The sequence below is a fragment of the Sus scrofa genome, chromosome 3 (assembly GCF_000003025.6).
Source record: "Sus scrofa isolate TJ Tabasco breed Duroc chromosome 3, Sscrofa11.1, whole genome shotgun sequence".
NCBI lineage: Eukaryota > Metazoa > Chordata > Mammalia > Artiodactyla > Suidae > Sus > Sus scrofa.
The window spans coordinates 101788217-101800460 of record NC_010445.4 but is presented as its reverse complement, the minus strand read 5'-3'; the positions used below and the strand labels follow the sequence as shown (position 1 = coordinate 101800460).

The 12244-nt window shown below is 35.8% G+C and overlaps 1 protein-coding gene across 4 annotated transcripts in view; it reads right to left on the bottom strand.

Annotated features, from left to right (window-relative positions):
* HNRNPLL (heterogeneous nuclear ribonucleoprotein L like) overlaps window positions 5105-12244 on the bottom strand; it is a 42027-nt gene continuing 34887 nt past the window's right edge. For 2 of the 4 annotated variants that reach the window (XM_021087609.1, XM_021087606.1), the window contains 4 exons: window positions 12017-12138; window positions 11080-11281; window positions 9923-9980; window positions 5105-9830 (listed from right to left, as the gene is read on the bottom strand). In XM_021087609.1, coding sequence (XP_020943268.1) covers window positions 9658-9830; window positions 9923-9980; window positions 11080-11281; window positions 12017-12138 — 555 coding nt within the window. In that variant the 3' untranslated portion in view covers window positions 5105-9657. The remainder of the gene's footprint in view (window positions 9831-9922; window positions 9981-11079; window positions 11282-12016; window positions 12139-12244) is intronic. The other 2 variants (XM_021087607.1, XM_021087608.1) reach the window with 2 other exon arrangements.

Genomic DNA, 12244 nt, shown 5'->3' with positions numbered 1-12244 from the left:
ACAGACGTGGCTCGGATCTGGTGTTGCTGTGGCTGTGGCGTAGGCCAGCAGCTGCAGCTCCGACTGGACCCCTAGCCTGGGAACTTCCACATGCCACAGTTGAGGCCCTAAAAAGACAAAAATCAAAACAAACAAACAGAAAAACAAAAATCCTTTCCCTGAAAGCCATTAGGGAGTTTGGGCTTTTGGGGCATTAGCTGCCTTGACTCCTTGCTTTGAGTTAAGTAGGCTTTACTATGTGGCAGAGAAGATCCAAATTTGTTTCAGTAACAATTTTAAAGTCTCCTAAAGCCCTCCCAAGAAATTATATATTACATGTCTAAATGTTTTAGTTTCTATGTACTGTTTGTGTTTTCTTTCTTTCTTTGGCCACACCTGTGACATGTGGAAGTTCCTAGGCCAGGGAATGAACTTGTGCCACAGCAGTGACCAAGCCACTGCAGGGACTATGCCAGATCCTTAACCCGCTGTGCCACAGGAGAACACCTATGTATTGTTTTTTGTGTAAATCAATCTCTTACTGAATTCCTTTTCAAGATTTTGACGTAGCCATGCACATTAGCACATGGGTGAAAGTCTAAATAGAACTAGGTAGACTGGGTAAAAAAATAGTCTCTTAATTTTCACAGAAATTTTAGTACATTCATGACAATGTCTTCCTGCAGGCCGAGGTTCAGGTTAACTCAAAACCTAGTAGAGTCCCAGCAGAACCTGAATAGCACAGCCAGTATATTATTTCAGATTAACAATGCACAAAAATTCTAGTTTCTACTCATAGAATCAGCCGCTCCCCATCTCAAATCCTCTTTCCTAACTGCTCGCTGCACAAGACCCCAGTAGGCTCTCTCCTCTGGCCCCAACTCCTCTGATCCACAGTCCAGGGTGACTGGAAAACAAAAGCTGCCAGCCACTATGGCAATATAACCAGAAGCCTGACCTGAAATTATGTCTGCTGGCAGGGTGAAACCAACCCACATTCCCCCTACACGCCTCTCTCACCATATCTAACCAGCTACATTAAAGTGAAGCATCGTATTGGGCCTTGTTTAAACTGAAGGATTGCTGGGCCAGACTTTTTTTTTTTTTCATTGTAGTAAAATACAAGTAACATAAAGTTACCATTTTAAAGTGCAAAATTCTGTAGCATTTTCGCAATGTGGTAAACCATTCTATCTAGTTCCAGAACTTTTTCATCACCTCAAAAGGAAATCCTATGCCCAATAGCAGTCACTCCCCATTCTTCCCACTCTCTCTGTTAACCATTATTCTCACCACTTACCACAGCAATTAATAGTTTGGGCTAATGCAGCTAGATAATATTGTATGATCAAAGTAGACTATGCTCTTGGTGATTCCCTCATGCTGTCTAAATTAGGATGCCTTTAGTTCTACCTTTTAATTTTTTAATGCTATGGTCACACTCACAAAATATGGAAGTTCCCAGGACAGGGACTGAATCTAAGCCTCAGCTGTGACCTACACCACAGCTGCAGCAACGTTGGATCCTTTAATCCACTGCACCTGGCCAGGGATCTAACCTGTACCTCTTCAGCAACCCGAGGCACTGCAGGTGGAGTCTTAACCCTCTGTGCCAGCCACTATGGCAATATAACCAGAAGCCTCCTCCACCCTCTTCTGTGTATCATTTTTTCTCTTCCAGAGAGCAAAATGGCTACAGCAAAACCAGGCTTACCTCATGTGCAAACTATACCCCTTTAGGAGAGCATCTCTTCACTGACTCTTCAACAAATCCTAGACTTCACCGTCTTTGGATTAACCTAGGTTTACCTCTTCAACTCAGAACCAGATTACTGATGTTTAAAGCAATGGTACCCTTTTATTATTCTGAAGTAAAATTCCTGGATAATACCTAACTACCTACGTACACACAAACACATACCATTTAATGAAAAAACAAAACCTTAACTGTAATAGAAGGGAGAAATAAGATATATTAATAAAGTGCATATTGTGACACATAAATGCTCAGGAAGAGCTATAATAGAAGACAGAGTGAGATGAATATGACTGCTACAAATGAAAACCTTCCTTGATATGTTGAAATGTCAACCCAAATACCACTTCAAGGCCACAATCTTCCAAAATGGTGAACAACTCTTGGGAATACTCCACACAAAATAATCCTCTTTCCTTAAGTAGCTGCATTCCTAGAAAGTGTGTTATATACAAAAATACTTTGTGTTTACATACATAAAAGAAAGTTACTTTTTAGGATGCTATCTGATGAGATATCAGAAAGTCATTATAGGACAAGGGACAGTTTTTCCTGGTCTCTGCCAAATATTTGTAGTATTCCCTATATTGTGAAAATGCACCCCTACAAACTGTCAAAATTTCCCCTAAAGGGGAACTACCTTTCCTTATTAAAAGCCATTGGGCTAAAGGGATGAGGCTAAGTCAATAAGATCATTCAAACCTTGATCACTCTACAAAATGAGGAGGGTGGAGACCAAGCAATATTTACTATTTTTAACTTTCTCATTCATTAATTAAAACTGAGAGAATTTCAAGTACTCCCTCTGATAAAGGGTTTTATTTTATTTTTTGTCTTTCTGTCTTTTTAGGGCTGCACCCTAGGCATATGGATGTTCCAGGCTAGGAGTAGAATCAGAGCTACAGCTGCCAGCCTACACCACAGCTCACAGCAACGCCAGATCCTTAACCCACTGAGCGAGGCCAGGGATCAAACACACAACCTCAAGGTTTCTAGTCAGATTCGTTTCTACTGTGCCACGACAGGAACTCCAATAAAGGGTTTTATATTAAGTCCACTGTATTTGTTAAAGTTCAAACCATATTAAAAATTGAGATGGCTAGGAAGATGATTAGCTTAACTAAAATAGATTGTTTTTAGAAAATAAAAAAAATAATATTTTTTGTCTTTTTAGGGCCATAGCCTTGGCATATGGAAGTTCCCAGGCTGGAATTGGAGCTGTAGCTGCCAGCCTACACCACGGCTCACAGCAATGCTGGAACTCTGACCTCCTTAGCAAGGCCAGGGATTGAACCCACATCCTCAAGGACCCAAGTCAGGTTCATTAGCACTGAGCCACAACAGCAACTCCTAAAATAGATTGTTTTAATTAACACTTGAATCCATTTGGTGGAAATGCTAGGTTTTAGGAAAAAGCAATGACATCATGGATTAAATAGCCTCTAGATTTCAAATTTTTTCTGAACAAGAATCATGTCTGTATACTCATTTACGTTTTGGTTGACACTGGAAGCCATTATAGTAAAAACCAAACTGAACAAACATGCTGTAAGGGACAGAAACTATGAATCTTATTTTTTAATTTCATCAAAGGCCATTGCTTTTTAAGGCTTACCTCTATGAGCAAACCAGTGGTACTATGAACAAAAAGGCTTTCTTCACGTGGCCACTCAATGGACTAAAAAGTCCCTTGAGCCAGAGAGCCATATGGAGAAAGGAAGGTTACTGTAAGTTATCTTTCACAAGAAGCTTTGTCACTTTAACTTTTTAAAGTGAAACAATTCTTATGCTTTAGATTCCTAACTATAGAAAAATGTTCTACACTCAAAATTTCTTTATTCTAGAAAGAGAATATCACTGATAACGGCTAAGAAGCAGTTACCTAGTATCTATCCATCCCTGTAAATAGCAATGTAAAGAAAATGATGAAATTTAATTGACCCCATTTAGTCATTCTTATCTCTTCTCTCAGTTCAGTCCTAGAAAATATACAGTTTAGATAATCAAATCACTAAGATGCTGCTAAGTCTCATGTCAGTCACAACTGTAAATATTTTTTATTTGGTGGACTAATACCCTCCACAGGAAATTAGAGATTTTAAAAGGAAGCTTAGATGCCATAACTCACTTCTGCAGATTTATTGTCGAATATTTCAGGGGATTTGGATATGGGATGAAATTTCCATATTAAAAACATAAACTCAAAGCTAGTATTTCTTTACAGTTATAAAACCTGCTCTTTCACATTCTCCTAAAAGCATAAAGATAGCACAGGGAAGAATGTTTTTGTTAAGACTAAGGAAAGAGGGAGTATTGCCAAAGCAAACTCCATGAATGATGGTGATGCCCAACTAAACTGTCAAAGACATTACTGACAGCAACAGAACAGGACTGACACACCAGTGCATAAATCAGCAAGGCCCAATCTACCAAGAAGTTTATATCTGAAGAATTTACTTGTCACTTTGATGGGGAAAGAGCATTAAGACACAGTTCTTATCTAAAAGTCAATACCACTTAAAGCAAATCTAAATTAATTAAGCTCTCACTGTCCACAGGTTTGTCTCCTAAAATCATAAGCACAAAATAATCTGTAACAGTGATATCCATTTCAGAGGAGGACAAGAGAAGCAGACAAGTTCTTTTTGAAATTAAGACATCTCAGTTTTGCAACAAATGTAGAAAAGTATTTATATGGGAGAAAAAGGAAGCTTCATTTATTGTAAAGTCAGGTAAACTTAGGTATTAAATTGGCAATGTTAATAAGGAACACACATAGCCCAGAACCATACATTTATAGTTCATACACAGGTTACTCTGGCATAACTTACTGGGTTCCATAATGGTCTAAAATGCTTTTAGATCAAATTTAAAATTTTCTAGAATTTTAGATGGCTAAAAGGACATTGGTCCACTGTTGTCAAAATTCAAGGAGTAATAAATGTTAACCCATGTTTAATTTCCATCTAAACTTTCAATTCAACAGCTCTTAAAAGTTTTTTAAATCCCTACATCACTTCTAAAAGGATTAAGGCAAACTGTTTTTGTTAAAATTCAAAGTAAAGCTTTACAAAAGATCTAAATAGAACTTCTGTATACAAATTTGTTTAAAACTATCAGGGTCACAAAACTGCTACTGCCAACGACAGACTTAAGAGTTATTCTAGGTAGATAAAAAAATATTCTCCCTCCTTTTAAAGATATAAATAAAACGGCTAGACCAGTTTTCTATTACAAAAAGCTGTGAACCTGATAATAGGCATTATAGCATAGTCTCTCAATATCTTATTTCATCTTTGCATCTTACTAGCCTATGTATGGGATACAGTATTTTCCAAAAAATGGAAAAAAAAAAAAAAAAAACAGATCCAGTGGGAGAAAGAATGTTTAATAAATGGTATTGAAACAAATAGCTATCAGTTTGGAATAAAAATAAAATTAGATCCTTATACCTTGTACCATGTAGAAAAATACATATATTACTGATGGATTCAAGAGTAAAAAATAAAAACGCAAGTACCCAAAATTTTACATACAATTTTAGAGAGTTCACAGACTCCCTAAAGCCCATTCATGGATCTCAGATTATCTAGAAGAGGAACTGTTAATCATAACTTCTGTTAAAATTTCAATACCAGACATGTTTTCAAGATCTAGTAACATGCAACAAATGAAGATGAACACATTAACTCATTGTTGTAATTTTATAAAATCTCCAAACTGGAACTAGAAACAGAGGCATGTCACTACAAATGAACAATGACTTACTAAAAAAACAAACAAACAAAAATACACCAAATTTAAATAAGTTTGAGTGTATACTGTACAAGTGTATCCATATGTCTGTTAGCCTTTCAGAAATATAAAATCAGCTAAATCTGTAGTACTTAAAATTTAATATATGCAATGTTATTCTCAAACTTGATTAAAATACTTAATAAATACAAGTTACGTTTAATATGAATAACTGCAACATAAACATCTAAACATATAATAGGAATTCTATAATATTAAAATGCAATACTTTCACCTGCATTAATCTCATACACAATGGAAAAATACTTGCAGATAATTAGCATTAAGAATGCAAATATATTTTCACTGTGGAAGAAAAATAAGATTAGAAATCATATATCTGTGTAATCTACAAGAAAGCTGTAGATAGTCTACATTATGATATTCTATTTTAAAACGAAAACAATTCAATATTTAAGTTTACAACAAATTTACTCAAGGCAAAATATTTGTTTATTACAGAACGGGATCTTAAAATAAGCAAGGCAACATTAGATCAACCATTTTAGTTTTTTTTTTTTAAATGAAGTGTAGCTTTAAAATTGTAATAAAGGTAAACAAATTCTAACATGCTCTTCTCTTCTTATAAATGGGATGATGTAGAAAAGCAAAGCTTCAGTGTGTAGGGATTGGAACCATCTGTAAAAATTAAAAAACAAAGTTAATAGTTCCCTTCATCAAACTTTCATGATTACCTCGAATTAGTAAATTATTTCATTTTTTATAGTATTAGAAGCAGGACTATATAAAGCAGGAAAATTTCTATGTAAAATTGTAAGAGCAAGATTACTTTCGTTCATACCTACTAACAGGTAAGCTTTGTGAAGCCAGGGGCTTTGTCCATAATGTTTTAAACATTATCTGACACAGAAAGCACTCAATTTTTTTTTTTTAGTAAAGTAATCATTATGGACAAAATAGTATCAGGATTAGGCCCATCTATCAGTAAAGATCACTCTGCAAAAAATATTACCAATGGTAATTGCTCTATAAAAGTTAATTCAAATATAGCTTGGGGAGTTTCCACTGCGACGCATTGTTACAATTGTGGCTCAGATTCAATCCCCGGCCTGGGAATTTACATGTGCTGCAGGTGCGACCAAAAAAAAAATACATGCATATAGATAGTATATACAGCTTGGGAATTGGGACAAGACTGAAATATAGAAAAAGATATCAATGAGCTGAAAAAGTTCTAAGAGATCTAGTATTCTCTGACCATCAATGGAGTACATAAATTTTTAAGTGGGTATAACCCACAAAAATACTTCCATTTTACACATTTTTCTTTTCAACTTTTCAGACCATGCAGAGATAATTCTTTTTTGGCTGCCCTGTGACATATGGAGTTCCCAGGCCAGGGATCAGATCTGATCTACACTTACAACCTATACCACAGCTGTGGCAACACCGGATCCCTAACCCACTGCGCTAGGTTGGGTATGGAACCTACATCCCAGCGCTCCAGAGACACTGCTGATGCTGCTGGTACACAGCAGGATGTCCCAGAGATACTTCTTCATCAGTTGATTATGCAAAGAAATAATTCTAGTATCTTAATATATCAGAATTTTAGTATTAAAAGCTATCGCTCCTAAAGGAAAAAAGAAATTCCTATAAAAGTATATATATATATATATATATATATATATATATATATATATATATATCAAGAAGTATTTGCAAGACAGTGCAGAGGATAAAAAGAGTACCTGTCTCCAAGGAGTTTACAATTCATATAACTATCTTTTCCATGCATATAATTTTAAAGGCTTTTAAAACTTTCCATCAAAAATTAAGCCTCACTATTTAAAATTAACTTTTGAAACTAAAGATAAAATGAGAGGAGGTAGCCCTGTTTACTTATTTTTTTTTCTTTCTTTCTTTTTTTTTGGTCCTTTTAGGGCCACAACTTGGCACATGGAGGTTCCCAGGCTGGGGGTCCAGTTGGAGCTATAATGGCTTTACCACAGCTCACAGCAACACTGGATCCTTAACCCACTGAGCAAGATCAAGGATCGAACCTGCGTCCTCAGGGATACCAGTCAGATTCGTTTCCACTGAGCCACGACGGGAACTTCTTTATTTACTTATTTTTTAACTTCTTACTAAGATTAGTATAATGAGCACCCACATAATTTCAGTAATTATCAACATTTGGCAGTCTTATTTCATCTACCTTCCCTCTACATACTTTTGGGGGGGCTGGAATATTTTAAAGCAAATCCTAGATCTGTTATTCCAACCATAAATCCTTCAATAAATATTCTCCCCGCCCATTACCTTTCATCATCACGCCTAATACAATTAATAATAATTTTTCTCCTACTATTAAAAAAATGAAGTTTCAGCAACCTTTAGATCCAGGATTGAAGTAAATTATAGGGCACTGTAAAAAAGAAGTCATTTCACATAAGAACATACAAAAGAGAGTGACAATTTCATTTGATGGCAAATTAAAATATCATTTTTCAACTATCTTATTGGCAAAAACTGAAAGACTGACAACACTCAGTGTTGGTAAGGGTGTTGGGCAATGGGCATTTTCATATACCGCAAGTGGTAAGGTAAATTTGGGTAATCTTTTAATTAATTATTTGGCCATGATATGTGGAATTCCCAGGGCCAGGGATCAAACCTGTGCCACAGCAGCAACCCAAGCCACATTGGTGACAATGCCAGATTCTTAACCCACTGAGCCACCAGGGAACTCTGAGTAACCTCTTTAAAAGGCAATCAATATTTACCAAAATATAAATCTTTATGCTCTCTACTATGAGGAAATTGTCCTACAAATACAAAAAATACAACTATAAGGATGTCTACTATAGCAACAGCAAAATACAATTTGAAACAACAGTGTTCATCAGTGGGGAACTAGATAAATCAAACTGTTATATCTCTACTAAAAATAGCTACTCTGTGGGGAAAAGAAAGGATAGCTTTGCATGTACTGATATGGACACAGATTTAAGATTTATCAGGTGAAAACAGCAAGGCACTCAATAGTATGTACAAAAGAACCATTCTGTATAAGTTTCGCTTTAAAATTTTTTTTTTTAATTTTCTTTTTGGCCGTACCCACAGCATGCAGGAGTTCCCAGACCAGGAATCAAACCCGAGCCACAGCAGTGACAACACTGAGTCCTCAAACACTAGGCCACCAGGGAACTCTTTGTGTTAAGTTTTTTAAACATAGATATATTCATTTGGGAGGAATAAATGGAGAAGACAAAAAGGTTTGAGGTTAAAAAAAGCTTTAGGAGTTCCCAGTGGTTAACGAATCCGACTAGGAACCATGAGGTTGCGGTTTGATCCCTGGCCTTGCTCAGTGGGTTAAGGATCCGGCGTTGCCGTGAGCTGTGGTGTAGGTCGCAGACGCGGCTTGGATCCCGCGTTGCTGTGGCTCTGGCGTAGGCCGGTGGCTACAGCTCCGATTCAACCCCTAGCCTGGGAACCTCCATATGTCACGAGAGCGGCCCAAGAAATGGCAAAAAGACAAAAAGACAAAAAAAAAAAAAAAAAAAAAAAAAGCTTTAACTTTCGTTTTGTACCATTATGTACTGTTTGAGTTTTTTAACCATATATATTTATTGCTTTCTTCTAAAAAGATCAACAGGAATTAAGGCATTTAGTCTCCAAGATGGCCCCAAAGCTCCCTATCTCCTGATATTTAGAGCACTATAATCTCCCACTATATTCCATGGTTGGTTGGTGTGACCATAAGTTTGCAGCATAAGTGATGGTATATATCACTTCCGGTATTAAGTTATTAAAGACCCTATGTTTTGTTGGTCTTTTGTTTTCATCTCTCTTGGATCACTCATTCTAAGGGAAACAAGCTACCATGAGTGAGCATGAAAGTGGATTTTCCAGTCCCAGTCATAAGACTTGAAATGACTACAGATTGCAGCTAACTATAGTGAGAGATCCTGAGCCACAGCTACCCAGCTAAGCTGTACACAAGATTACCGATCCTCGGAAACAGTAAAATAAACGTTTGCTGTTTTAAGTGCACATGTGATAACTTGTTGTAAAACAATAGGTAACTAAATATAAGAATCATGTGGGGTGTGGGATTTATATGCATTTTTAAAATTTATAGTTCTCTGTATTAAAAAAAAAAACTATTGTTTTAAAATTATTGTCAATGTTTCTGAAGGTAATTCCCATTGAATAATTGCGACACGATTTAACTTACTGGGAACTCTTATCTGGTAGTGATTTAGTGCTGTAAGGGCTTCTACTGCATCAGTTTTGCATTCCCATTCTAACAGCCCAGAAAGTGTTTTGGCAGAAGCTAAAACAAAACAAAGAAACACAAATTCAGTTGTTATTTGCTTGTCATCAAATTAACTAGAAAACTTAAAAAAAGAGGGAATGTGCACTTACGTTTTGCATCAAACACTTTATATTTGATGAATGTAAGAACTTCATGGTCATTACACAACTGTCAAAGAAATGTAAAACTCCATTAAAAATATGGCCAAAATAATATTTCTACCTTTTTTTTTATCCCCAGAAAGTAAAATTTATGGTAGCATTTAAGTTTTGAGGATGGCATGAATGAATTAAATCAAGTATATTTTTAGATTAATAAGTTACATGAGAAGATCAATTAAAACAGTGATATTCTATAAACTATGTATATAATTTTACTGCTATACAATAAAACCAAGATTCATAATTCTCAGAGTTGACCAGGATTTAGCAAGTACCTAAAAGAGAGAGTAGAGTTTCAAAAAAATCATCTCTTTTCTGAAGCATTTTCCCTTAACTTTCCTACAGTTAGGGGAAAATGCAGGGATATATAAAATTTTGTTATGGGTGAGATTTAAGACCATGGTAAAAAAGCTTTCTGAATGCAGGAATAAGGGTACCTCATTCTAATTCCAATTCACAAAAAGACTGAGCCACAAACCAACAAGATAATGAAGGATGGAGGCCAGAAAAGTATAGCAGTCAAAAAATGAACTATAGGAGTTCCCTGGTGGCCTAGCAGTTAAGGATTTCACGTTGTTACTGCTATGGCTCGGGTTCAATCCCAGACCCTGGAACTTCCATATGCTGTGGGCATGGCCAAGAAAAAAAATTAAAAAAAAAAAAATGAGCTATATAATAAGTACCAAATAAGTAACAGAACACTAATAATATCAAAGCTAGAAGATGGGAGTTCCCATCGTAGTGCAGCGGAAACAAATCCGACTAGGAACCATGAGGTTACAGGTTTAATCCCTGGCCTCACTCAGTGGGTTGAGGATCCAGCGTTGCCGTGAGCTGTGATGTAGGTCACAGAAGCAGCTTGGATCTGGTGTTGCTGTAGCTCTGGCATAGGCTGGCAGCAACAGCTCTGATTAGACCCCTAGCCTAGGAACCTCCATATGCCATGGGTGCGGCCCTCAAAAGACAAAAGACAAAAAAAAAAAAAAAAAAACCAAAAACACCCCTAGAAGATGAAGAGATCAAAATTTAAAATGATGCTAAAATATGATATATTTTAAAACAGGAAACAATAACAGTCTACACAATTCTCATATTCTAGTGCCTACCTTTGTGAAGGTTTCTTCTGTGACACACAACGGAACGTTATAATAATGCAGCACACACGAGGGTGGCTGGATTATATTCTTAGATGCTTGGCCAGCACTTGTAAAGCGATTATTTTTGCTCATTGCAAAATCCTTGTAGCTACTTGTACCATCCTCGAGCTCGAATATTTGACTTGGAACAACTGAATGTTGTTTAGAAACACTAAAGATTAGAAAGGAAAGAGGTACAGAACATAACTTTGTTAGATAAAAAGAAGCAAGCAGGCAGTTTCAAAATGTTAACATGTATGCCTGAGTCAATCTTAACAAAAAAGGCATGTGTAGCTATTTAAATACAATTTAAATATTTACTATTTTGAACATTTATTTAAATATTTAAGTTTAGTTTGATTTATAATCACTTATAGTTTAGACATAAGTTAAAGAAAAATCTATTGAATATATTTTCATATTAGAAAATTTTAATATAAAAACTAGTGGTTTTTTTGTTTTGTTTTTTTGTTTTTTTAATGACTGCACCTGCAACATATGGAAGTTCCCCGGCCAGGGAATGAATCCAAGCCTTAATTGCAACCTATGCTGCAGCTCTGGCAACACTGTGGGATCCTTTAACCCACAGTGCCAGGCCAGGGATAGAACCCTCACCTCTGCAGCGACCAGAGCCGCTACAGTTGGATTCTTATTAACCCACTGCGCCACAACAGGAACTCCAAAACCTGCTCACTTTAAGAAGCTATTTTATGATCATAAAACTAAAAACTAAGTATAAGTAATAAGAAAAATCTAAATTGTATGACCCTAAGTGTCTAAAAATGACATCACTAAAGCTACTAGTTTCAGATGTGCCCTAAGTTACAATAAAATATACTGAAATGGAAATTAATGTCTCAAATAAAAAGGATATCTTTTAAATTTACCACTTAAGATAAATAATTACCAAACATTAAGTCTTTTCCCAAATAATTTCACATTGTTAAGATGTGTGACAGCTCTTTCTACAGCATACTCATCACCCATTTCTACTAGTGCTGTACCAGGAATGGTCTTCATAAATTTTACCTGTAAACACAAAATTCCAAAAAGGTGAATACTTAATTCCCTTTTACAGTAAAAGGATTTCTATTAGACACTCTTAACTCTTATAAAAATTCAATGAAGTTAAAAA